Source organism: Rhinolophus sinicus, chromosome 13, assembly GCF_057876585.1.
Source record: "Rhinolophus sinicus isolate RSI-liver-muscle chromosome 13, RSI-T2T, whole genome shotgun sequence".
NCBI lineage: Eukaryota > Metazoa > Chordata > Mammalia > Chiroptera > Rhinolophidae > Rhinolophus > Rhinolophus sinicus.
Window position 1 is genome coordinate 21,990,720 of NC_142513.1, and position 27,761 is coordinate 22,018,480.

Here is a 27,761-nt window from a genome sequence, read left to right on the forward strand (position 1 = left end):
TTATGGGTTTTTTTAAATTTTCTTTACATCTTTCCACACTTTGCACATGCTCTACAAAAAGAACATAAGTTACTTTGATCTTCAGGACAACAAAGCAATAAATGGGAGGAACAATGTTCTGTGTGATTAAGGAGGAACCAGAATTTGGAGGGGGAGGGTGGTAATGGAGGCCTGGCCCAGAGCTGTGAACCATATGGTAGTGATGGTGCTTTTGGGGGGATGACATGGGGGTGAGAGGTGGGGTGGTGGTGGCATGTGTGCACCAGGAAGAGAGCAGGCTTAGCTCAGGGTTGGGAACATAAATGCCTTTAAGGGCCTAGCAAGTATCAGAACTGAGTGAAAGTGTAAAATACCATAGGGAATGGTGGGGCCTGTGGCAAAATGGAGAGCTCGCAACCTGTCTTGAAAGGCAGTGGTGGTTTGTCATGTGGGAATACAGCCCCTGTGTGGCCAGACCTTCCATTTGTCTAGCCAAATACCCCTCATTTTTTTAAATGTGAACTCTCTTATTAAACTCTAGCACCTGGGTGGGTACTAGACTTATCGGAGGATCACTTCATAAATTATATAACTGTCTAACCACTATGCTGTACACCTGAAACTAATATAGTATCGAATGTCAACTGTAATTGAACATTTTTTTAATGAAAAACACACACAAAACACTGGCACCTAAATGAAAAGTATCTGCAGCTCCATGCGGCCCACACCTACGGGCCAGGTATGGTGGGCGAACCCCCAGTTTGCGACCTTTGGCTCTGTGTTGAGTTCTCCGTGTGGGTGACAGGGTGTGCTGCAGCGCTGGTGGCCCACAGCACAGACTAAAAGGTTCCTTTGGTTCTTTCTGCCAGAAAACGAGCCTGCCTCTCCTCTGGTCTCCGGGATTATCGATTACAACATGCCCCTCACCTCCACGTACCTGAAGCAGATGAAGTTGCGGGTGATGAATTCCCAGGAGCAGGTAAGACGTCTGGCCCCTTCACCCCACCTGGAGGCGTCCTAACCTGCCTGCTTGTGGTTGATCCTTTCCAAGATGTGGGGCCACAGCCTGTGTAAACACACTGGAAATCAAAGAGGCCCTTATCTCGTTATCTGGGTTGTGCAGTCCAAGCTGAGAGGGGAGGGAAAGAATGTGTTCCTAGTTAGAGGGTCTGCTGGGCAGACAGACTTGCCGGGTCTTCAGTGAAACCCAGGGAGCTCAAGCTTCACAAAACTTTCCCCAAGGGCAAGGATGGGAGGGGGACAGTAAGAGCTGCAGACCTTGGCTCCTGGGTGGTTCTCTCTCTGTTCTGCCCTTTGTCTGCTACGTCACTCACCTCCTTTCCCCAGGGAGATGAAAGAGGGGGGTCCTGGCCTCCAGCCTGTGGCCTCTGTCACTCTGGGGGCCCAGACAGGCCAGGAGGATGGGCTTTGGCGGGTGGCCCGAGTAAGATAAGGCCCCTGGCTGTCCAAGACTCCCCAGAGTGGATTGCCAAGCGTTGTCAGGCACCGTGGAAACGGGCTATTAAAAGAAAACCACTCTTGCCTGCCTCCCCACAGTCCACCTTCTAGGCCTTTGCAAAGCAAGTAGCCTGACTGTCTTTCAAAGGAGGACAAATGAGTTTCACTCCCTTCCTCCGCCACTGCCTAAAACCACGGTAATAATCTCGCACCTCCAGCTTCAAGTGTCCTCATCTGGTGTGACATCTGAACTCACCATATCTTTGTGGCCTGACCAGGGGAATGGGTTCTTTCATTGAAAGTCTGATTTCTAGCCCTGAATGCATGCTGTTTCTCTCATTGCTGGTCTCCTTGACAACCTGCGCTTGTGTTGTCATGGGGGTAGGGAGGGTGGATGGCTCCATGGCCAGCTCCAAGGTGATGCAGCAGGATGTGTTCAGGTAGCATCTGGGGCTGTGGCACCCAGTTTGAGGATTTGAGCTGGTTGGCTTGAACATACCGAGTTGGCACTCCCCTACGGAGGGGGAATGGCATACCCACCATGCGCAGCCCTAAAGGCTGAGTGAAATAAACGCTGCTCTGAGTAGTAGAGCTGTTTTCGTCTCTTTGTCTCCCGCATCTCACCTGAGAGTATCTGTTCTGTGATGGTTGTGTCCCTAAGAAACTTCACATAATCAGAGATAATGTCAATGGGGAAAATGGTGTTGGAGTTTCGTTCTCAGCGTGGCCAAGTTGTTTCTGTGTAGGAATGTCAGCAGTAAGGTTGGTGATAGAGATTAAGTCATACACACCATGGGGCAGATTCAGCATGAGAATTCCTCTGACTACCGCTGGAGAGGACCCGTGGCCTTTCTTTTACTATAACCATCCACACTGTCACAGGCACCGGCTTCTCACGCATTCTTATCACCATTTTTATCCTGCCACCATGAGGCGTGAAGCACAGAGCCACTTGGACAGCCGGGAGTAAAGCCCCATGGCTCTTTATTTCCTACAAAATGGCGCAGGGCCCAGACCACCACCAGAACCAGTAGTGGTCAGTGTAGCCCACGTGTGAGCCCTCATTAGTGGATCCTGTTACATTTCATTCGGTTATACAAATTCTTACTGTCTGGGGGAGATTAAGACTGTTGGCTAGATGCATTAGCAGGATTCGACCATTCAGCAAGTATTTATGGAGCCCTACTCTGTGAGCTGGGGCCGAGCAGTGACAGCACCATTCCTGGTTCTTCTCAGGGTCTAGGGGGAGACAGACACTGACAAAAAAAATCACACACAAATGCCCAGCTCCTAGCAAGTAGCCACAAACAATTGAGGGAAAGATTAATTAGCCATTACAATACAGCTGTGACAAGTGCCATGCAGTGGGACACGTGGTGCTGTGAGTCCTTAGATGAGGGTGGGATGAATGGAGGCAGAGGGTAGGGAAGGTTTGCCTCAAAAAGGGATGCTTGAGCTGAGATCAAGGTCTGAAGGGAACAGAACTCCAGGCTGAGGGAACAGCTTGTGCAAGGGCCCTGTGGCTCAAGGGAAGATAGTGCCTGTGGGAATTTGAGATGCTGGTGCGGCTGGTGCAGAACCTGTGCAGAGTTCTACTGCTGAAGACAAAGGGGAAAGGACAGTGTTAGGCCCTTGATTGATAATCTGTGAATAAAATGAAGTTCATGAAGCGAGATGGATAAATTGCCCCAGTGAAGTTCAGGCTACTCCCAACGGAAGGGAGGATTGTGGGAAGGCTTTTGTCCTGAGGGTGCTCTGAGAGTCCAGCTGGGGCTGACACTGGGGTGGCCTCTGCTTACAGTGGAGTTGACTGTGTCTCCCTTGCTGTCACTGGTAGTTTCCCAGATGGGGGCCCTCTGAAAGCAGCCGACTTTCTCCTGTGTGCTGCAGGAGATCAAAGATGCAGATGCTCCTTGCACACGTGGCAGGAGAAGCAGCATCCTACCCTGTGCCCAGGGCCTTTCATCTGTCAGTCTCCAGCACTCCACACACAGCAATGAGTTCTCAAGGCCTCAGCCTCGCAGGCAGCACCGTTACTCCTATTACAGCTGGGCACGTGGCGAAACAGAAAATCACATATCTCACCAGATTATTTATCTGCAGCAGCAAGGAAGGGCCAAGGACCCAGAAGTCTTTCATTCTTCAGCTTGAGTTGGAACTAAAAATACGTAGACTTAAATTAGTAGCTTCTTTCCTGTAGCAGAGTCAGAGCAGGGCTCCCTTTGGGGTGGGCGGTTGGCCCCCTATCCAAAGGCAGCCATGGGCCTGGCTCTGCTGCTGTCCAACCCCACGTCCCATGACCAGCCTCCAAAAGTGGGTTCATTCCTTGCTCATCACTCTGACCACGGGATGTAGAGGACACCTGTAGTGTTTGCAAATCACTCACACAGGCTACATGGAAAATAGACCTAATCTACAGTCACCAGGAACCAGGATTAATGATATTTTATTAATGCTGAACAAAGTTTTACATTTAAAAACTCTGGGTGAGAGGTGGCTGGTTAGCTCAGTTGGTTAGAGTGCAGTGCTCTTAACAACAAGTTTGCTGGTTCAGTCCCCACATGGGCCACTGTGAGCCACACCCTCCACAACTAAATTGAAACAACTACTTGACTTGGAGCTGAAAAAAAAAAAAATGTGGGTGAGAAAAATCCTAATAGTTCATTTTTTCCCCCAGCAATAGATATCCCAGAGACAAACAGTATGGCAAGTAAAATGTTTCCCCTCACTTTGCTTTGAGCAGATAATGAACAGGTGACGGGGTTTACTTGTGAAATGGACAGAATCACGTTGCTTGTTGTCCAGTCATGTCAGGTTAATATGCTGGGAGATGGGTCCTTCTCCATGAGAGTATTAGGTAATATGAAAATTCAATAGCAATATTAACACAAAGAAAAAAGATTCTTCTTGATGTCTTATTCAATGTGGCAAATATTTATGGTGTCCTCAATGTGTAAGACATTTGGGGTTCAGACTTCACCCTCCCAGGACCTCCATGCTAAGACACAGATCCCAGGAACTCGCATGGTAGTGGCCACACTGAGCTGAAAATACACATAGCCTGATAAAATCTTTTTTTCTTCTTGGGAAAACTCTCATAAAGATATAAAACTGAAATCCCATTCAGATGATGAATACATTTTCTTGTAGGGGCAGGGTAGGAAGGACTGACGTGGAGCATGCTCTCATAAGATGAGGTCCCAGGGAGGGGGGCAGCCCCTCGCTTAAGGACCAGAGGCTGCCAGTCAGTGCCAACCTAGCTGCTTATTTTTCAAAACCCCTTTCAGGGCTGAGTGTAGGATGCAGCAAGAAGAGTGCTGGGTCTCTTTCTCATGCGGCCACTGGTTTTGTTTTTTGTCTCTTAGTTTTCTTTCATACTTTTAAAAATTTAATTACACCAGTAGCATATGCCCTCAGTAGAAAAATCAGTAGCCAAAAAGCAAAAGCACGGTGATAAAAATCACCATCATTCCACCACTCAGATCGCTGAATATTTTGGTGTCCACCTTTGCAGACCGTTGAATACCTTTGTTTTCCTCATGCTATTTTCCATATAATTTGGAGTCTCTTTGCCATGGAGCCTTGATGTTTCCACCTACCAAATAAGCTGGTTATATGATTTTCCTGTCATTCACTTATTCCTTCGCCTATATCCAGCCATCCATCCATCCATCCATTCATCCATCCATCCATCCATCCATCCATCCATCCTTCCATCCTTTCATTGTGCACCTGAGCCAGGTGCCAAGGAGACAGTGGTGAACAGAGCCAAGTCTCTGCTCTTCGAGCTCTCATAGTTCAGTGAAAGAGACAAGGAAAACTGAAATCAACACTGGGGTCTGTAGGAAGAGCTGAGAGGAGGGACAGAGGAAGGACAGGGAGCACGCAGGGTGGGTGCTGTTTCAGGCAGGTGGGTCATTTTGGGGGCACCTGTTCTGTGTCCAGCTCCTTATACACTTTACCCCCTGTCCTCACAACTCTGCAGGGTCACATTGTTATCCTCATTTGATAGATGCCATAGCTGAGGCTCAAAAAGAGTCAGTGTTTGCTCAAGGTCACAGGGACCACTAATGTGAACTGACGCCCCGATCTCTTCCACCCGGAACCTGTGCACCTGCCGGGGCCCCAAGCCCTGCTTCTCTGCACGTGTGCTGGATGAGGATGTGTGCTCTTTAGGACCTGGAGCGGGTGTGCCGCCTGTGGTATCGCCCACGGCGCTAGTGGAGGGAAACCGTCCTTGGCGGAGATGCTGGCAGAGCTGCTTTGTTTGGCCTGGGAACTGGTACTGCCTTAAATATGGGATGCCTGAGGAAATACTGGCAGAAGTGTTTGGCAGGGGACTGGGGTTGGGTTGGGGAGCTTGCCCCTACTCTGTGAAGGCCCTGTTATCTGCAGCGGCACATGTGTAATTTGATACCCACATTATGGGTGACGTTATCCTGATCTCCTGATGGTTCCTGAGATCCAGGGTTTGAACCAAGACCCCATGGTGGAAATCAGATCCAGATCCTGAAGGAGAGAGACAAATCATCTGTGTTCCTTTCCTGACACATACTTTCATGTTATAGAGGCGGAGGCTGAGACCCTGGGAGGCTCAGCGACTTTCTGGCTCGGCTCTTTTGGTTCCCACCCACCCCCCTGCCCCCACCAACAACTCCATCCTGGGGCAGGAGGGCTGTCAGCACCTCCCTCCGCCTCCCCTCTCTCCAGTTCTTGGAGCAGTGCTAATGTCCCACTAATGGTTTTAATGGTTCTCCCAGCAGCGTGTGAAGTGGTGCGAGGCTCCATTGTTTAAGCCCGTGTGATGGAGGCTCTTACTTGCTTCCATTAACCTCTGCCTCCCTCTCCTTTGCCTGTGCTCCTAGACCAGTGTTTCCTTAGGTCCTGGAGGGTGGGGGAGGAGGGGCAGGACTTCCCTTCCCCCTGACACACAGGTAGGGCCTGCAGGGTCAGTAGACCCTGTCCATGGGCCCCAGAGTCTCCAAAATATTGGCCCTCCGACTTTTCTGCAGCCCAGTGTGGAGCAGCGCTGTTCCCAGCCAGGATGCCAGCCCACCCACCTAAGTCCAAGACCCTGGAGTCAGGCTGACATGACCAATTCCACTACCACCAGCTGTGTGACTTCGGGCAAATTGCTTCCCCTGTCTGCTTCTTTTTTGTCAACAGTTACTTGAGAGTAATAATAATACACCTACCTGATCGAATAATTGCAAGAGTTAAAAAGACACAAAGCAAGCTCAGTGCTGAGCACAGTGCCAGGCACATTACAAACATGGAGAAAGTTTCAATGATCTCTGCTGCTATTGACAGTAATATTATTATGCAACTTTTGTTTAATAGACACAGGGAATGACCTTGTACAAGAGACCAGGGCCAGAAAGAGGACGAAGTGTGGTTGCTCTCAAGGGGCGTTTCTTGGTAGAAGGGACAAGCAGTCATGAATTATAACCCAGGGCAGAAAACAGAAACAAGAAGGGGCCGGGAACCTGCCACGTGGTTCAGGGGATACACACTGATTTTTAAATGAGATTCGAGAAAGCAAAGAGGGCCCAAGTGAGGGAAGCTGAGATGTAACAGCTCTAGGAGGACCTGGGCTGAGGAAAGGCCAGGGGAAATTTGGGGAAGGAGAGGAAGAAAAGAGGAGGAGGAAGAAGAAAGAGGAGGAGGAGGAGATAGCTCATGGGCCTTTCTTGGAAGTGAGGCCATGAGGCAGCCCTTTCCTCGGTTAGCCTTGGGGAGGTAGGCAAGGATTTGGACAGGAAATGAGCACGGTTGAGGGCAGGAACTCAGGCTCCCATCTCCCTACGTGGAGAAGGAAACAAGCCTGCTCTGAAAAGCTCTACACATTCACTTTATTTTCATTTGTAGTAAAATATATGTAACATCAAATTAGACATTTTAACCATTTTAAATATACAATTCAGTGGCATTAAGTACATTCACAATGTTGCACAACCATTGCCACCATCTGTTTCCAAAAGTTTTTCATCACCCCAAACAGAAACTGCAACCATTAAGCAATAATACCATTCCCCGCTTTCCCAGCCCCTGGTATCTAGGTACCTCATATAAGTGGAATCATATAATATTTGTCCTTCTCTGTCTGACTTATTTCACTTAATGTTTCCAAGATTCATCTGTGATGTAGCATGTGACAGAACTGCATTCCTTTTCATGGCTGAATAATATTCCATTGTACAATAGACTACATTGTGTTTATCCATTTGTCCATTGACAGACATTTGGGTTGTTTCCATTTTTTGGCTAACGACATTGACTTTTTTTCCTCAGTATCTTTTGGACCAGGTTGTGGGGCAGGGAGGGATTAAAGCAAGGTTCTGTTCCTTCTCCCTCTGAGTCCTTACCCCTCTTTGTGGCTTTCTTTTCTCATGAATACTCTTAGCCGCCCTTCTGCTCAGAAGGACCCCAAGAAAATGGGCAGACCCAAAGAAGAAACACAGCAAATGGGTTTTACGGTGAGAGCCTGTCACGAACGTAAACAATGCCTGACTCATAAGACTCTTACCTATGGAGAGCCACCTTATCAGAGTGCTAACTCTGACACCTGGATTTCAGAGCTTGATAGTAATGATGGTTTCCTCCTTCCCCTTCCTCAGGCCACCCTGTAGTCCAGGGAGGTGTGAGCTCAGGGGAGAAATAGCACAATGGAAACTTTGCATGTTCCCTGCTCTGGCTCAGTGTGTATAAACCTTTGATGGTCTCTTAAGGATTAGAGGTTCTAATGTGTTTCTTTAAAATTAATGAGTAATCTCCATGGAATAGAAATAGAATGTAGAACTTCTACACCACTAAAAAAAACAAAAGAAATAAAGAAAGCTTTATCAGCCCAGCAAGAGTAATTAAATGGGGGAAATAAAAGAAGAAACAACCAAAAGAGAGCTATATAAGTCAGCTAACAGGAACAAGACCAAATACCAATAAATCACAATAAATATAAATGGGTTAAATTTCACTACAAAGAGTCAAAAACACTCAGATGGGGTTTTTTTTAATGGCAAAATCTATTTGGTGTTTATGAAAGACATTATTTTTTTAATGACAAAAAAAGAAGATGAAAATAAAAGAGAGGGCCGTGCTATTAATGTCAAATAAGTACAATTTTAAGGCAAAGAAAAAAGCATTAAGTAAGGCACAGAGAGATATTTTATGTTGTGAAAGGTACAGTCTCCCAGGAAGATTTCAGAGCCTCTTAACCTTGGAGTTCTGCGCCGGGAGGAGGCTGAGGAGGTTGGTTGGTCCTGTTGAACACAAAGAGCACCGCTGTCGTCACCCTGTGAGGCCGCATCTTTCTTTCGCAGCCCTCGGCATCTGACCCATCTTCAGTTTCTTCATCATTTGCAGTTTTTGCTACTGTCTTCCTGTAGTCACTTCTCTAGACCAGTGTCTTCCAACTTTGAGCATCTGTGTTTGCTCTCTAGAAACGTGCCTGGGATGGACCCTGTGGAATTTGTGAGAATGTGGGGTCTGCTGCCTTAGCTGCCGAGTCCCTCCTGTCCTCTCCTTACGGGGCCACTCTCCCAGTTCACAGCCTCCTCCCCTTCTTCCCAACTTCTGGCCTTCCTGCTTCTCTGCTGGCTGCCTTCTCTGGCTCCATCTCTCACCTCCCTCTTTTCAGACACCCTCAGCAGGCCTCTGGGATCAGCCCACCTGCTACTTGTTAAGTAGCTGAGTTGCAGGGGCCCAGCTTGCCTCCATGAGAGCCCAAGAAAGGCCTGAAATGTCACTGGCCCCATTTAAGATCTGAGAAGCTATTGCCCAAACCTTTTCCTAGCTTAGTAAATCGCTGGCACTGTGGAAGGTTTGTGCTGCGGCAAGAAAAACAAAAGGCAACGGAAACACTGACCTTGACCAAGGCTGCTGTTTGGATTTCTCCAGGCAAAGAATGATCCTTGGAGCATTTCTACTGTGAGAAGATGTGCAGATATGGTAGCTGCTCTCAGGTTCTGCCCTGTACCCCTCAGACCCTCCCCCATAACCCCAGGGTGGCTTGCCCTCAGAAACAGCTTCCCAGGTGTCCCTTTATCTTTTTTGTTTATTTGTATTTATTTTTGTCAATAGAATACATATTTTTAAAATCATATAGAAAAACATAAGACTCTGACCCAACTCCCCTCTTCAATTTCTACTCTCCAGAGACAGCCTCTTTTTCTTATCTTTCAGCTGTCTCTTCTGGTATTTTTCCTCCTGTTTCTAAATAACATGCTCATACTGCTAGTTCTTGATTTTTCAGTTTTGTTTATTGTTGTTTAATTTCTTGCTATAGTAGGTCAGTATTTACCCTCTTATACCTTCTCATAAACACGCGTATTATTTCTCCTTCCTCCAGCCTTCAGTATATCTATACCTCTCTATGTAGATAAATCACTATCATTATTTATATTATTGTGACTGTGTATATATTATTCATACCTGAGCCAATTAGCATACTGTGATTACATTTCCTTTCTTTGGATTCCTGGAGTTGGCCATTGCCTCTCCCCACACCCCCACTCCCAACCTTAGCAATCTATCTTTTGATCCTGCTTTATGGTATGTGTGTTTTGTCATTTTTATTTTTATGTACTCAAATTTATCAATTTTTTTTCTTTAATGGCTTCTGTATTTGAATCTTAAAAAGACTATCTCCACTTTACCTGCATGCTTTCTTTTAGGACTTTCATGTTTTCATTTTCTTTTTTTTTTTTTTTCTTTTTTTTTATTGGGGAAGGGGAACAGGATTTTATTGGGGAACAATGGTCAAATTGTTGTCCTTTCAATCTTAGTTGTGGGGGGTTCTGTTCAGCTTCAAGTTGTTGTTCTTTCAGTCTTAGTTGTGGAGGGCGCAGCTCAGCTCCAGGTCCAGTTGCCGTTGCTAGTTGCAGGGGGCACAGCCCACCATCCCTTGCGGGAGTCGAACCGGCAACCATGTGGTTGAGAGGACAGGCTCCAACCAACTGAGCCATCCGGGAGCTCAGCGGCAGCTCAGCTCAAGGTGCCGTGTTCAATTTTAGTTGCAGGGGGCGCTGCCCACCATCCCTTGCGGGAGTCGAGGAATTGAACTGGCAACCTTGTGGTTGAGAGCCCGCGCTCCAACCAACTGAGCCATCCGGGAGGCAGCTCAGCTCAAGGTGCCGTGTTCAATCTTAGTTGCAGGGGGCAGAGCCCACCATCCCTTGCGGGACTCGAGGAATTGAACTGGCAACCTTGTGGTTGAGAGCCCACTGGCCCATGTGGGAATCGAACCGGCAGCCTTCGGAGTTAGGAGCACGGAGCTCTAACCGCCTGAGCCACCGGGCCGGCCCTCTTTTTTTTTATATATATATAAATTTTATTGGGGAATATTGGGGGACAGTGTGTTTCTCCAGGGTCCATCAGGTCTGAGTAGTTGTCCTTTAATCTAGTTGTGGAGGGCACAGCTCAGCTCCAAGTCCAGCTCCAAGTCCAGCTCCAAGTCCAGTCGCCGTTTTCAACTTTAGTTGCAGGGGGTACAGCCCACCATCCCATGTGGGAATTGAACCAGCAACCTTGTTATTGAGAGCTTGTGCTCTAAGCACCTGAGCCATCCACCTGTCCTCTGGAAGCTCAATGGCAGCTCATTGTCTTCAATCTAGTTGTGGAGGGTGCAGTTCACTGGCCCATGTGGGAATTGAACCGGCAGCCCTGTTGTTCAGGGCTCGCACTCTAACCAACTGAGAGCCATCCGGCTGCCCTCATTTTCTTAATAGACTTTTTTCTTTTTCAAGATTTTATTGGGGAAGGGGAACAGGACTTTATTGGGGAACAGTGTGTACTTCCAGGCCTTTTTTCCAAGTCAGGTTGTTGTCCTTTAAATCTTAGTTGTGGAGGGTGCCGTTCAGCTTCAAGTTGTCCTTTCAGTCTTAGTTGTGGAGGGCACAGCTCAACTCCAAGTCTAGTTGCTGTTGTCAGTTGCAGGGGGCGCTGCCCACCATCCCTTGTGGGAGTGGAACCGGCAACCTTGTGGTTGAGAGGACGGGCTCCAACCAACTGAGCCATCCGGGAGCTCAGCCGCAGCTCAGCTCAAGGTGCCGTGTTCAATCTGAGGTGCAGGGGGCGGAGCCCACCATCCCTTGCAGGACTTGAGGAGTTGAACCGGCAACCTTGTGGTTGAGAACCCACTGGCCCATGTAGGAATCGAACCAGCAGCCTTCGGAGTTAGGAGCATGGAGCTCTAACTGCCTGAGCCACCGGGCCGGCCCTTAATAGACTTTTTAGAACAGTTTTAGGTTTACAGAAAAATTGAGAGGATAGTACAGAATTCCCACATTATGCACCCACCCTGCAGTTTTCCCCGTTAGCATCTTACATCAGTATGATACATGTGTTACAAATAATGAACCAATATTGATACATTATTGTTAACTAAAGTCCATAGGTTATTTAGATTTTCTTAGTTTTCACCTAATGTCAGTTTCCTGTTCAGCAATTCTATCTGGGTTCCAACTAAACTTGGGCAATTTAGTTGTCATGTCTCCTTAGGCTCCTCTTGGCTGTGACCATTTCCCAGTCTTTCCTTGTTTTTGATGACCTTGACAGTTTTGAAGAGTACTGGTCAGATATTTTGTAGAATTTTGGGATTTGTCTGATGTTATTATCAATATATAAAACTGGGGTCATGGGTTATTAGGAGGAAGGCCACAGACAGAGTGCTGTTTGTACCACCTCATGTCAAGGGTACATACTGTCAACATGATTCATAACTGTTGGTGTTGGCCTTGGCCATACCTGACTGAGATAATGTTTGTCACGTTTCATCACGATCAAGTTACTCTCCCGCCCCCACCCCCCATAATGTACACTTTGGAAGGAAGTCACTGTAGGTAGCCCACTCCTAAGGAGTGGGGTTTATGCTTTCTCTCTTTGAGGGAGAGGTAGCCACGTACATTATTTAGAGATTTGTCTTTCCTTCCTCATTTATAAATTTATTCAATCATTTATTTATATGGCTTTTTATTTGGGGTTATAATTCAGTACTGCTTTATTCATTTTTTTGCTGAAAGTGTTTCCGCTTTGGCCATTGGGAGTTCTTTCACTTGGATCCTGTGCTATTTTGACAATACCCCATCGATGTTCGTTTTTTTTGTAGGATTTCATTTCATTTTGTTTTAGTGTTTCTTTACTTTCTGGCACTACAAGATGCTCCAGGCTCATCTTATGTATTCCTTGCCCCAATCTTGGAATCAGCTGTATCTCCAAGGAGATCTGATTCCTTAAATTGGAGTCATATTAAAAACCAAGATCTGGGTGCTAGGTGTGCTTATTGCTACTGGGCAGTCCTTTCTTTTAGACCCTCTCAGCTGACAGAGCACAAAATATATGTTTTCATAGTCAATCTTTGATCCATTTGGAGCTTATCCTGGTGTATTCTGAGATACAGATCCTGCTTTACCCTCTTGTGTCAGCATCGTTTATTAAAGAATCTATTTTCTTCCCACTGATTTGAGATGCCACCTTTATAATTTACTAAATTTCCGTCTGAAACAGAATCTATTTCTGTTGAGTATATTGGTGTTTTTGTCTATTCAGGTACCAGCTCCACACTGTTTTAAGTATTAAGACTAATATGTTTTGATATTTAGTAGGAATGGTTTCCCCTTTGTTGTCCTTCTTTTTTGAAAGTTTTCCTGGCTTGAAAAAATAGTTATTTGGAAAAAAATTGTTCAATGCCTAAAAATTTTTGCATCCTCTTTTTGGTGGGGGAAAAATACGACAGAGGCACCACTGATCTGACCACGTAAACACTAAGCTAAGACACTTCTACTGCAGGCTTTTCTTTCTTTTTTTTTTCTTCAAGATTTTATTGGGGAAGGGGAACAGGACTTTTATTAGGGAACAGGGTGTACTTCCAGGATGTTTTTCCAAGTCAAGTTGTTGTCTTTTCAATCTTAGTTGTTGTGGAGGGTGCAGCTCAGCTCCAGGTCCAGTTGCCATTGCTAGTTGCAGGGCCCACCATCCCTTGTGGGAGTCGAACTTGTGGTTGAGAGGACACGCTCCAACCAACTGAGCCATCCGGGAGGCAGCTCAGCTCAAGGTGCCTGTTCAATCTTAGTTGCAGAGGGCGCTGCCCACCATCCCTTGTGGGACTCGAGGAGTTGAACTGGCGACCTTGTGGTTGAGAGCCCACTGGCCCATGTGGGAATCGAACCAGCAGCCTTTGGAGTTAGGAGCACGGAGCTCCAACCGCCTGAGCCACCAGGCTGGCCCTACCGTAGGCTTTTCTGTTCATGCAAGAAACAGGGGTGCACTGTGATCCAGGGGCATCACGATCTCAGTGTTGGAATCGGGGGGCAATAAACATTTACAGGCCAGCACTCCTATCCTCCTAAAGATGGTGTCAAGCAAGATAGGGCATTTCTTAACTTGAGAGGGAACGTTTTCTTGGAAACCTCTATTGTGAGAAGACACTGGAGACATAAAACCCATTGTCAAACATCTTTGTTATGGAGCACTGTTTTAGTGATCAATTTATATTATTGAGAGTCCTCGGGTGCTTTCTGGAAACTTGCTGCAGCTTCCAAACACTCCAAGAAAATGAACATTATGGCTGTTTCGCCAGGGCAGCCTGGGTTCAGAGAGGTCTGCGTCTCTTCTTTCCTCCTGTTTCCCTGAAGCTGTGTGGGAAAGCAGCAGAAAACAACCTACATCCTGTCTCAAAAGCCAGTTGCCTGATAGAGTTAGTAGATACTCCAAATCTAAACAGCTCATTGTCCCCATCAGCTCCTAAAGGCTCAGTCCCCTTTCAGGCTGCGGACATCCACCCCCCCTACATGCAAGGATGCTGATGTGGCCTTTCAAATTCATTATGGGGGGGCAGGGGGGGGATGCGCACAGTGCCCATAATTTACTGGTGCAGGAGAGCTGCCTGGTGCCATGAGCAGAATCCTGCATGCAGGGCTGGCCTGGGGATACTTTATCTGTGTCAAGGGAAAAGCCGGGAGCAAGGTCAGGAGCTGCTACCTGGGCCTCCATAAATGGGAGGCAATAGCACAGTCTTCTCAGATCTCTCACTGTAGACGCCCCTGCGACTCACCTTGGGTAGTTGACACCCTGCTCTGTCTCTAAGGATAAGAGAGATCCAACAGGAAAGGGAGCGTCTCTCTGTCTCTCCCAGACTGAGCCAGGAAGGGGTGTCTCCAAACATCCAGATGGTCGCTGACCTCGTGCCCCGCCCCCCTCCAACTCTGAGCCCAGCCTGAGACCCGGAGGGACCTTGGTGTCTCCTGGTGAAGTCCTGTTGGATTTTTGTTGTTGTTTTTCAGAATGTGTCTTTCATCTAGAGCAAGTGGGATATTTTGGGCAGGGTGCTTTCTCCAGCCCTCCTAAAAAGTCACATTTTTTTGAGGGGGAGACCCTGGTGGCTTTTGTCGAACCTTCCACTTAGGGCTCTGAAATACAGCCTTGGCCCCTGGCAACTGAGCATTTATTGGTTGTGGCTTTTACCCAGGTTCTTGACCCAGCCTCACTCTTGCCAGCCTGATGGCTTCTTCTCATGTGGGGCCCAGACAGGTCCCAGCACCGCAGCAAAGAGCTGTTGCAGGAGACCTGACCCCACTCGGTGGGTGGGTGGGTGAGCTGAGGCTTTGTAACCAGACCTGGAGGATGCAGGAGGGTTTCAGACGCTTCAGCAGCTGATGTCTGGAGATCAATTAGAGATAATGGCTTTGGGTGGACTTGAAGAAGCACAGCCAAGATTTTTCCTGGTTATGATTGTGTTTACCTCATTAACGAGCCTGAGGCCTTTTTTTTTTTTTTTTTTGAGGGTAGAATGGCACAGTGTTGTTTTTGCTCAAGGAGACTGGGCGTGGACCCTCAGTGGGCTGGTAGCTCCCCCACCTCCACTCAGACAGAGGAGACAGAGGCCCACAGCTTCTGCTCACAGCCCACCAGATCGCTGCCCTCCCTGTGACCCTGTGTTTGTATCATTTTCAAAAAATTTCCTCCTTTATTCATTTAAAAATCATTTAAGTTCTTTCTATGTCCTGGACACTGTTCTGAGCACTGAGGATTCAGCGGTGAATGAGACAGATAAGAAACCCGCTCTCAGGAAGCGCACAGGCTGTAGAGATGATAAACAAGTCAATCAGAAAAAAACACACAAACGTGAGAAGTTTGGGGCAGAGAATTAAAACAGGGTCAGTTGATAGACTATGACTCTGGGTGAGAAGGCCTCTTTGAAGAGGTGGCATCAAGCCCAGACCTGAATGATAAGAAGTGTAGCAGTGAAGGGGAAAGGACTTTCCAGGTGGAGAAAGCAGCGAGTGCAAAGGCCCTGGGGTGGGAACAACAAGGGGTCTAGGAAATAGGGAGTGAGGGGGAGATTCGCTTGGGATAAGTCTGAGCAGTCAGCAGAGGACAGCTCTCAGGCCTGCCAGCTGGATACAGTGTGTTATGTGCAATGTGAAGCCTTTGCCAGAGGAGAGAGGGCAGGCATTTAACTGAGGGTGATGGCAAGTGGACATGAGCACCCAAGAGAGAGTCCAGTGACTGGTTTTAGGTGTGGCCTTGCCTCTGACCAGCCGTCTAACTTTCATTTCTCCATGCTGTAGCTTCCCTGTTAGCGGAATGGCAGGTTTGGGCCAGATTTCAGCAGTTTTCAAATTTTGCTTTTTGACAGAGGAACCCCTTTCTTCAAGGAAACGCTGCTGGGGAGGAAGTCCAGTGTGTCAAGGGTCAGCAGCAGGCGGGCATGTCACTGGCAAAGCTGGGAAAGGGGCCCAGAGCTCTGCCCGCCTGCCCTTCCCACTTCCAGGCAGCTCCTCTCCACCTTTCTGCAGTGCCCCAGTAACGGCCTGGGTAGCCCTGAGCTCTAGGCTGGGGTAGTGAAGACAGTAGAGAGAGGGCTCTGCCCAGCATGGCCACAAACAGCCTGGCCTCAGGCTCTCTCCCCTGCAGTTTCCTCCTCTATAGGAATGAGTAACAGACCCCAGGCCTTGCTGGGCCCATGATTGTTTTATGGCTCAGATGTTTAGAATGGCGCCAAGTGCCTAAAGAAAAGATAGGACAGAAACAGAAGATGCTCTTTAACTGGAACACTGCTGTGGCTCCGAGAGTACCTGGGCACACCTGTGCAGTAGCCTGGACACCTTTCCCGCCAGCAGAGTCCGTAGGTAATAAAAGCAAGCTCTTGTCTTCCCTCAGGCACCACCATGTGCACAAAAGGTACACAGCCCCCTTCCATAGTCTGTTTGAGTGGTCAAAACTCTAGAGAAAAGGCCACCTGGGAGCAGGGGTCTTTGCTGTCCAGTCCATCCACAAACGGAGCCCTGTGAATCAGTCAGGGAGGCTTTTGACTAAAAGTACAAAAACCTAGCTGACTGTATAGCAAAATATGAAGTTTTTTTACTCCTAAAACAAGAGAGAGAGGGAGCTGCTGTTGGTGCTAATGTCTGCAGTGTTGGGTTGGTCTCTGTGATTTTGTTGATTTTTTTTTCCTCATGGTTGCAAGTTGGCTGCTAGTGCTCCAACCATCTTGTCCACATTCAAGTGAGAGGAAGATGGGAAGGGGTGGTGTAATCTTAGTCCAGCAAAGCAAAAGCTTTCCCAGAAAGTTGCCAATAGACTTTTGTTGACATTTCATTGGCCAGAACTAGGTCACATGGCCACTCCAGCTGCAAGGGAGGCTGAGAAAGAAAGAATTGCATTTCCCCACCCTCTGTCGTTGAGAAAGGAAAGGGAGAAAATGTTGAGTTTAGGTATTGGGTAAGTTAGTTCATAGCATCTGCCGTGGCCTGGGTGCTATCAGCTGAGCTTGACAATGCTTTTGGGTGTTACGATACCAAGGTTTGGGCAGGGGAAAAGAATAGTAAGGGAAGGAAAGAGAGGGGAAGCCAGAAGAAAGAAGAGAGGAGAGGAAGGCAAAGAGAAGAGCAGGAACAGTTGTTGAAGGCCTTCTGTATGACAGGTCCCTCACAGAGAACTGGGGGAAACTGAGGCTCCGTGTCAGAGAACTTAACTAACTTGTCCAAAGCCATAGAGTTAGTGAGAAGAAGAGTCCTATTCCCTCTAAAATTAATACTGTTATTTCCCAAGAGAAGGGGAAGGAGAAGAAAAAGGGGGTGTGTGCTTGTGAGGGTAGGGACAGGCCAAGGCCCAGCCACACACACCAGCACCATCAGCCTCATGGCGGCAGGCCCGGGTCTGCTTATCCTACCACCACAGTCCCTGCATCTGGGTCGGGCCCCAGTACATAGTTGGGGCTCAATAAATGTTTGTTAACTGATGCCTGAATATTAATTACTTATTTTTCACACCACCATCATCAGGCATAACGAAGGTTTGGGCAGCTGCTCTGCGCCGGGCACCAGTTCAGCCCCCTGCAGGCATCACTGCATTTAAGCCTCATGGCAGCCTTCAGAAACAAAGCCCTGTTGTTGTTCCCCCATTTTAGAGATGAGAAAACCAAGGCTTGGAGAGGTTAAGTCACCTGCCTGAGGTCACACTGAGGAAAGGCCTGAATGCAAACAAAGCACATCCCCAGTCACGTGCTCCTCTGCTCTGCCCCCTACCCTAGATGCTGACCACCAAACACATGACTCTAGAAAGGTCTTTGTGCAGTAGCCCTGGCGCCAGAACCCTTGGCCGTTACCCACACATAGCCCACCTGCGGGCTCTGTCATTGTGGGATTTCGGGCTGAAATGGGAGGTGCTGCCTACCCCTTTCTCTTGGTAGCCAGCTCCCATTTCCCAGTGTGTCGTCCTTGAAGCAAGGTAAGTTAGCATCTTACAGCCTGCAGGGGGGCCCTCACCTGTCACCTCATCACTTGCTGAGCAGCCAGCTAGAGTTTTGGCCCAGGGTCCTTCGGAGAACCGTCTCCCTCAGGCGTTGCATGGAGAAGCCTTGGGGTCCCGCCAGAGGCTGAATGCCTTGAGCAGAGCAGCCCCAGCCCACTTCTAGTTCTCAGCCCCATGGGAACCTCTGGCTGCACCATGGGTGCGAACTCACGCTGATGGCTTCCTACTTCTGCTCCGCTGGAGGTTGGTAAGGCACAGCTCCACGTTGTCCCACTCAGTGGTCCCACCTTAGCAGGGCCCACCACACGCCATGGAGACCAACACACTGGTTGAAACCCAGCCCGGCCACTAGTTTCTAGGGCTTGACTGTGGGCATGTCCCCTGGTCTCTGAGCACCTGTTTCCTCACCATTGGGTGACTGGATGAGTCCTTTAATCTCCCTCAATGAGCTCCTACTCTTCATGTTTAAAATGGCAGTTACTATCAACCTTGTTATTTGGCTGATTAAATAAGGTAACGTACTACCACCCACTGCAGATTCCCAGTCTAGAGTGGGTCGCAATAATTGAATACACCAAGTTCTAAGCTGCTCAGCCTTTGTAACTGGCCTCGACTTTTTTCCCTTTTCTTCAAACTTTTATTGAAGTATGACATGTATACAGAAAAAAACACGTATAGTTAAGTGGACAGCTCAGTAAATTTTTACAAACTGAATCCAGTTCTCAGAGCAAGAAACAGAACATTTTCACCCCAATAAATTTTAATTAAAAAATAAGTAAAATAAAATAAAATCTAAAAAAAAACCCCACACAGAACATTATCAGTACCCTAAAAACCCTTTGCGCTCCTTCCAGTTCACTACCCTCCAGCCAAGGTGACCCCTATCCTGACCTCTAATAGCATAGATTAGTTTTGCCTGTTCTCAAAGTCGATATAAAGAGAATCATACAGCATGGGCTCTTCTGCTTACACACATAAGTTTGTGAGAGTCACCATGTAGTAGTGTTGGTGCCTTTCTATTGCCGAGGACTGTTCCACAGTGTAGATGTGCCACAATTATCCATTCTCTGTTGATGGACACTTGGGGCTACTGTGAATAGTGCTGCTATGACCATTCTTGATGTGTTCTTTATGGACCATGGGTACTCATTTTTGTTGTGTGCACACCTAGGAGTGGAAGTGCTGGGTTGTGGCCAGCCTTGGCTTTTTTGGCTGAGCCTCTCCGAATGTGCTAGGAAGGAAGAGAGAACACGTAGGTGCACACTCTGTGGCAATTACAAAGTGTGGCCAATGTTGAGGACAGCGTGCTTAATTCAGAGCTCTGTCACAGACCTCAGGGCTGTGCTGGGCAGTGGGCAGGACGGGGTCCTGAGTGGTGCAGTGATGAGTCCCTACTATGTGCAGGATGTTGCTGGGAGTGTCATCTGAGAGCCTGTCCCAGCCCCTGTGAGCTCACTTCCTTTTGGGGAAGATGAGGTATAACGCAGGAAACGGGAAGTACCTCAAGTATATTAGGTGACAGAAGACTAACAGAGACCTGCCACCAGAGCCAGCTGGGTGGTCTGTGAGATTGGCACTCTGAGTTCAGGGGGCCTAGATTTGCCAGGGGTGGAGGGTGTCTTTGCCGACTACCGAAAGCATCTTTCCACCTAGTGGATGCCCATACATCCTTCAATGCCAAAGTTAAATGTCACCTCCTCAGTGGATCCCTCCAGGATCCACTATGTTCTTCTCAAATGCTGGGTACTTCCTTTCTAGCAGAGTAGATGTCAAGTACAAACTGAACATACATTCTATGACCAGAAACTCTGTGGTCATTTGTTTCATCTCTCTTTTCTGCTGACCTGCCGGCTCCAAGTGGGCAGATCTGTCTGTATTGTCCATTGCTGTGTCACCCATACTTATGGTACCTAGTGTGTGATAGCAGGTCTGTATGTATTTGTGGAAAGAACAAAAGAACATGTGCCTGAAAGCATGCATGATGAGGGCATGGAAGGGGTCACACATGGGCGATGGGGGGGGGTGCGGTGCAGAAGATGGTGAGTCTGTCTGAACCAGAGTTCACAGTTTGGAACAGAAAGATATACGGCCAGCAGGGCTATGGAAGGCCTCGAAACCAGAGAGCTATAATTTGATTCTGCCAGTAACGAGGAGCCATTGAAGGTTTTGGAGTAGGAGTGTGACATGAACAGAGATTAATCGATAACATTTTAAAGCAACACATTTCTGAAAAGATTGATGAAACTGTAATTTTGACCTTTGTTGTGGCTGTTAGGTAAGTATATTTCAACAAGTCAGGCTCTTTAGTTATATTCATCATGGGAAATTATCAAAATAGAGAAGGAATGAAGAAACAGTATTGGACAGCGTCTCCTAGATTTCAGCAAAGGTATCAAATTGACTATGAGGTTGTAGCCACCTGTACAAACATTGGCGAATGTGAATAACAAATGGATAAGCTGAGCTATGACCCAACCCGCAGATCAACTATAATATTTTGAATTTAGGCAACTGGGAAGCCCTTGGTGCCTCTGTCCTCTTCCTGCTGGGCTGCCCTGCCACCTGTCACATTCCTCCTGCTTTCTTTGGTTCAGAGTAGATGTCTCCTCTTCCAGGGACCCTTCTCCTTCCCCAGCTCCTCAGACAGAAACATCTCTCCTTTCTCCGTGACTGTGCTACGCGTAGGGCACCTCTTCGCTGTGGCATGGCTTTCATTGTCTTTATTATGCTGCGGGCAGGGACAGTTCATGGCGGTAGAGGTGTGTGCTCGCCCTACCGGATATTAAAATATATCTAGAACTGTAATATTGGGATAGGAATAGACAGATCAATAGAATATACAATTCCAAAAATAATGGGAACTTAGTGTACAAATTAGATGGCATTTCCAATCAGTGGATAAACATGAGGTATTTAAAAGATGGTACTAGGACAACTTGGATAGCCATTAAAAAAACCCAAACAAAAAAGACTAGGTCTTCACCTTACTACTTACATGGAGATAAATTACAGATGGAATAAAGATTTAATTGTAATGAAGCTATAAATGTTCTAGAAGAAAATGTGAGTGAATTTTTTTTATAATCTTAGAGTGGAAAAAAAACTTTTGTTTTGACCTAAATAAAACCCTAAAGTCCCAGAGGTAAAAAAATTAATGGAATGATATAAAATTTCCATATGGCAAAAAAAAATCCCATCATAAAATAAAAAGACAACAAAAGGAAGCCATAATTTGTAAAATATGTGAGAAAAGATTAATTTCCTTCATTTCCAAAGACTTCTTACAAAAAACAAACAAGCAATAAAATCCCCCACCAAGCTAAATAGAGAAATGGACAAAGAATATGAATGGGTTGTTCTGAAAAATAAGAAATACAAGTGACCAATAAACATATGATACACATAAATACGTATATGCTCACATTCCCAAATGAAGAGGGACAAAAGAAAATAAGAGATGCCATTTTTCACCTTTCAGATTGGCAAAGATAAAAGAGACAGCTCATACTAAGTGCTGACAAGTGTGTAGTGAAATGAAAACTACCAGCTATTGCTGGTGGCTGAGGAAACTGGTACAACATTTGTGGAGAGGGATATGACCATCACTGTGAAAATTTAGAATCCTGGTGATGATGATAAAAACGACCATTTACCAAGTACTCCCTCCGGGGAAAATGTCAAGCTGTATTTTATGAACGAATGTCAGAAGTCATACACCTTCATTTCCACAATATTCCATTGCTTCCACAGTGCTGTTCATGATGACAAGGGACTAGAGTGTGACGCCAGATGAGGATCATCGCGGGTCCTCTTGGAGGCTGGCTACCACAGTTTCTAATTTCAAAGGGGACATTTTGGTGTCAAATACTCCATTAAACACACTATCTTATTTTCCACTTTGTAGATGAGGAAACTGAGGCTTAGAGAGGTTTACCACCAAGGTCACTTTTCTAGTGTCAGAGCCAGAATTTGAACCAGTCCCATTTGGCTAGACTGTTTCTAGACTCTTGGCTGGACCTCCTTACTGGTCTCCCTCCCTGTTGCCACTGTTGCGTTCTTATAATCTCATCTCCTGTCATCTAAAAACGTAATTCAGACTGCATTATTTCCTCACTCTTAAAATAAAATCCACACACCTCACATTGGTGTACAAGGCTCTGCATGCTTAGCCCTACATGCCCTGTCATCCTCATCTCCTCTCTCTCCCCATGGCCCATTGAGCTCTAGCCACATTGGTCACCTTTCTATTCGTCAAATATGCCATGCCTCTTCCTACCTGAGGGCCTTTCACCAACTGTTCCCTCTGCCTGGCACTGTGCCCCCCACCCTCAGCCCACCCCTCTTCAGCCAGCTGTTAACTTGTGCCATTCCAGGGTCAGGGCACAGGTTGATTTACTCTTGGGAGGGGCCTTCCCTGACCAATCAGCTCAGGGCCCACACTTGTCTCCACCCTTAACCCCTGTCTCCCCTCCACCCCACTACCCCATCCCCTGCCTCTTCACCCAGGATCCAACCAAGATTCAAACTTTGCATTTAGTTATTTCTCTATAGTCTCATGATTTACAACAGTCAAATTAATGACAGTGGCTCTTTTGAAGAGTTCAGGACAGAGCCAGGTTATGACCAGAGCCAGGTTAAGCATTTGGGGGGAGAACACGACATAGGTGATGCCGGGTCCTCTTGTTGCATCCCTTCAGGAAGTGAGCACATTGTGTCAGGTGGCCCCACTTTGCTGCATTTGATCACTTGGTTAGGGGCATGTCTACCAGATCTCTCCATTGTGCAGGTACATGTTCCCTTCTATCATTAATAAGTAATTTGTAGGGATAAATGGGTTTTTAAATGCTTTGAGATGCTTGAACAGCATCTGCTCTGGTCACACTAAGATCCTGTTATTCCTAATAACTCCCTGGTTCCCATGGCTAGGTCCCCACATGTGAAGGAGTCTCATTTCATACAGGAAGCTGCTTGGAGGGGTTGCTGCTTAAGAAACACCACTGAGCAAATGCCCGGCCAATTGTTCACTTACAAAAGCACCCACGGTTTGCAGAGCCTGGAAGGGACATGAAGGTAGAACTGCCCCCTTAAGCAGATGGGAGCTGCTTTCTCTGCCATGATCTCCCACCAGACGGGGACACATCATTGGGAGAATTTGTGGTAAAAAAAACTAGGTTATGCCATTCCTTGTTAGGACCTGTGCTGTGGCCACTTTAAGGATCAAGGGAGTTGTCCACAGGCAAAAAGACACTGAAAGCAACCTACACAAGGTTACTCAAGGAGTGGCAGCTCCTGCAGGAGATTTCTGCAGGCTTCAGCACACATAAAACTTGCCTAATTCCCGGTGCTGCTCAACAGCCAGGTTCTCCAGGGCTCCCAACTGCTTTCTGTGGGTGGAGCGGGGCTGGGAGTGTTTTATCTCAGGGATGGTAAATGAGTTCACATTTCATGCTTAGAGAAAATCACTGCTCTGACCTCTTGGGCGGTACTATCTCTTTTATTAGTCAGAAAAGAAGTGGGTTATCTGGGTTCAATTCCACCTTTGAACTTCAGTTGGATTTGGCTTTATATTTCAAGCCCAGATGTCCAGTACCGCTGTGAAATAGTGACTCCGGCCAGGAGAAGTCAAAGGTCTCTAGAAATGTGGTGGGAAGAGATGGGAAATCCTAGGCCAGAATTATCTCCTTTCAGCGTGAGGAAGGACAGTTCCCGTGTTGGAAACGTCCACATCTCCCTGGATGAACTGAGGAGTTGTGGACACTAATTCTAAAAGTCATTATTAGGCAACATGTGTCGACTTTTAGATAATGAAGCCTCCAAACTGTCCCCCACCCCAGAGGATGCAAAGTAAAGACCTCACAGGGAAAACTGGGAAGAGTAAATTGGTTTGAAAACACATTTGATTTCAGGGACAAAAGGTGCTAATGAATAACATGCTTAGAGCCTCTTGTAAAAAGAAAGTGTGAGTTGTATATTGACAGTAAAATCTTCAGCATGTGCCGAAAAAGTCTGTGTGCCATTAATTTGATGTGTTGTCATCTTTTCATTTTTCTAATGGGTGAATATACTTCGCTCTGAATCTGTGGTGTTGTACTTCCAACTCGCACCTGTAGAGGGAGCCTTGTTTATCTCGGGTTGTTCACAATGCAAAGCTTTCAGTGGAAGAAAGAAAAAGGCTTTTTACAGAAAAAAAGTTGGAGGGTTAAAGGCAGTCTGTTTCAAAATTGCTAACAATCGCGGTGGCTGTCTCGTTTTCTCTTTCTTTGCTGGTTCCACTGTGAATGAGTTGTAGCGTCAAGTCAGTAGAAATTGCCTTGCCTCTTCCGATGCGAGCAGGGGAAACTGGAGGTGGAATCGTTGTTAGGTTTTGTTTTGTTTTTTGGCCATTTCCTCACGAGAGGAGCTCCCCCATTCCTGTCACAGCACAAGCTTTTTCTGAAGGCTGATCTGTTAGAACAGAGGGTGTGAGTTTGGGGAGGGCGGCATCTGCCCCCTGACCCATCTTATCTGTCGGGCTCTAATTCTGCTGTTTGGGGACGAGCGTGTTGTTTCAGGCTGAATGTGAGGTTGCCGGTAGGTCCAGGGGCCACACCCTCACCCCGCGACGCCCCAGGCTGCCTTCTCCAGCACCCCAGGACGACGAAGTCTGTCTGCGCCGAGAACGGCGTCTCTGATCCGAGTGGGTCTTACCCCTCCGGCGATGCTGTGTCTCCGCAGACAGTGCGCGCCCAGGTCTGGCTGGGATAGAGCTGTATTGATATTATCCTATTACTTTACAACTGTAGCTCGCGCGCCTTAAGGAGCCCGCACGGCGTGGTCCAGAGGGGCACAATGACCCACCGAAGGGAGCCGGGAGCGAGCGGGCGGCAGGCGCTCGGTATAGCTGAAATGTTTGGGTCGGTCAGGTGAGCCCAGCCTGGACTGTTAGGCGCCCGCCTGGGGGAAGGAGGGGTACGGAGGTGGGTGTAAACTAAGTGGTGGGAAAGAGACAAAGGAAGAGTGAAGAGGCGAGGTGGTGCGGAATAGAAGGAGGGGGAGGGGAAGGGAGGGGATGGGGCAGCGGGTGGGCAGCGCGCGGAGGAGCCCGAGCTTGAACTTGATCAAGAAAAGGGGGGGCCCTGAGGTTGTGGTAGGGGGCTAGCAGAAAGTCGGCCACGTGCCTGGCTTTCCCAGACTCGAGTCTCGCTCCGACCGCGAGGGTGGCCAGCAGCCCCGCCCAGCGAGGACCGTGTCCCCGCGGAACCTGGAGACGCGCGGGGGTCGAGGGCCTCCCGAAGGCCCCGGGGCGCCGAGAGTTCCTAAAGGTGCCTGAGTCACTTTCTTTGGGCCAAGTCTCTCCTCTCCTACCTAAACGCGGAGAGCCGGTTGTGTGCCCTCCAGTCCCCACTTCCACCCCCGTACCCGAAGGCTGAGGCCTCCGGGAGCGAGGGGCGGGCACAGACCCCACTGCCTTCTTTCCCGGGCTCAGCCCCCGGCTAGGATCTTCCTTGAAGCGCTTCCCCCTTAAGAGCACTCTCCCCCCGAAGCGCAAGGCGGCGCGTCCAGTGCGCCCTCATCCCTCCCCCCTACCTGGCCCAGCACCCCCTCCTTCCTCCTCCTTTCCCCCCGCCAGCCTCTCCCTCCTTTCTCCTCTCTCAGGGTGCCTCCTTTTCCTCTCTTCCCCCTCCCCCCGTGCCCACTCCTCCCTCTCGTCCGCCCCTCCACCTCCTCCTCCTGCTGCTCCTCCTACTCCCCCCAGCGTGCGCTCTCCCTGCGCTCCCCTCCCCCGGCTCCCGCCCCGTGCCCGGTCCCGCCCCCCTCCCCCGCCTCCCCGTGCCCGGTGTCCCCCCTCCCCCTTCTTCCCTCCCGGCCGCGGCGCCGCCGCTACCGCCGCGACTCGCCTTGGCCCTCCCCCTGGCCACCCCCGCCCCCGAGCCGGGCAGTGACGCGCCGCGGCGGTGCCAGCCCCTCTCCCCCGGCGGCCGCGGCGGCGGCAGCAGCGGCAGCAGCGGCAGCAGCTGGAGCGGTGGGGCTGTCACAACCGCTCATCCCGTTCACTCGCCTAGCCCGACCGCCAGTCTCCGCCTCGCCTCCTGCCCAGGTACGGAGTCCAGCCCGGATCCCCAAGATCCGGCCGTTTCCGGGCCCCGGGTCGCTGCCCCCCTTCTCCCGCCGCTGCCGCCGGCCGTTGAGCTGCGGTTAGGGGGGCGGGGGACTGGGGGGTTCCGGGGAGGGGGACGCGGGGGAGCTTCCTGCGCCAGGGTTGGGAAGGGGGACGCAGGGAAGCGGCTGCGCCCTGGGCGGAGTGGGTTGGGGCGGGGGGGCGGGTGAGTGTTACCGAATGGGGGTGTGTGTGAAGGCTGTACTGTGGGGGCCTCGAGGTGCCCAAGAGGTGTGCCTAGCTCGAAGTGCGGGGTCCACCGGGCGCACCCCACTCCCGGGCCGCGCGCGCCGCTGGTCTTCGGGGGGCGGTGATTGTGTGCGCCGCGCCGCGGTATTGTGCCGCGGCCACACCGTTTGCAGCGAGCTGGGCACCGTGTCCCGGGGAGGAAGACGTTCTCAGGCGCCCGAGTGGGGGCCGGGCTCGCGTTGCCGCCACCGCGGCCGCCGCGAGAAGGGAAGTGGAATGTATTTGGGGATGTGAAGACGGGAAGCGTTGAGTGGCAGGGAGGGGCTCCCAGCCTGGGCGCGGGGAGTTGAGACGAGGTTTGCAGAGTTGAGCCCACTTCGGCAGGCCCCTGTCCCTGCTCGGCGCGAGTAGACCCGGTGCCCCTCTCAGGTGTACCGTGGGAGCGGAAGCCGGGAGCGTCGGCGGCCCTTGGGGGAAGGGGCAATTCCTTAAAGAAGGGGACACAGGGGGCGGGGGAAGCTGTCCGGAGGGAGGGCGCACGCCTGGGTTAAGTTGGATTTACGCCGCTTCTCGCGGCTCTCCACCTAGTCCTCCAGGGCCCCACACTTTGTCCGGGAGGCGGGGTGGGGGAGTGCCATCCGCATTTTTATTCCAGCCACTCGGGTTCAGAAATGAGCCCCTCTACTCCCACCTGGAGCTGTGAATGCCTGAGTCCGGTTGCCTCTTACCGGGCGGCGCTTCCTAGGAGAAGTTCTCATTAAGCCTCGCTAATTAGCATTATTCCTGGAGAAAGGTTAAGGTTAGACCGTCCTTTTCCTTCTCGGGAGGCCCACCCCCCTCCTCCCCATTCCTTTCTCCCTCCCCCTCCCCAAGAGCACAAAAGCACAAAAAGAAAGTGTGAAGAGGCGCAGATCAATGGAGAAGCCACAAACCCATTAATTCAAATGGAACCTTTCCCCCCCTCTAAAACATTGATTTTTCTTTCTGTCTGCTCTGAGGGGAGATTAATAACCTCCTGATTTCACCTGAAATGGTGTTTGGACTCTGTGATTTCCTCCTCTTTCTGAGAAGGATCGTGGCTTGAAATAGATTCTCCCTTGAGATAAAGCCCTACTTATCCCAGAATCAGCTGGAAACCCCAGCCTGGGTCCCCTCCACCCCCACCAGGTGGGGCTTGTGACGGGGAGAAGTGTGGAGGGGGCTCTCACTACTCTGGGAGAGCCATCTGTGTGATGGGAGCAGGGGC

General features: G+C 49.1%; 1 protein-coding gene across 3 annotated transcripts in view; it reads left to right on the top strand.

The window, feature by feature from the left end:
* Positions 1–27,761, top strand: part of NOL4L (nucleolar protein 4 like) — a 126,192-nt gene that overhangs the window by 62,912 nt on the left and 35,519 nt on the right. For 2 of the 3 annotated variants that reach the window (XM_019748480.3, XM_019748479.3), the window contains exon 4: positions 852–961. In XM_019748480.3, the coding sequence (XP_019604039.1) occupies positions 852–961 (110 nt within the window). Of the gene's footprint in view, positions 1–851; positions 962–26,060; positions 26,267–27,761 lie in introns of those variants that run through there. The other variant, XM_074318242.2, reaches the window with a different exon arrangement.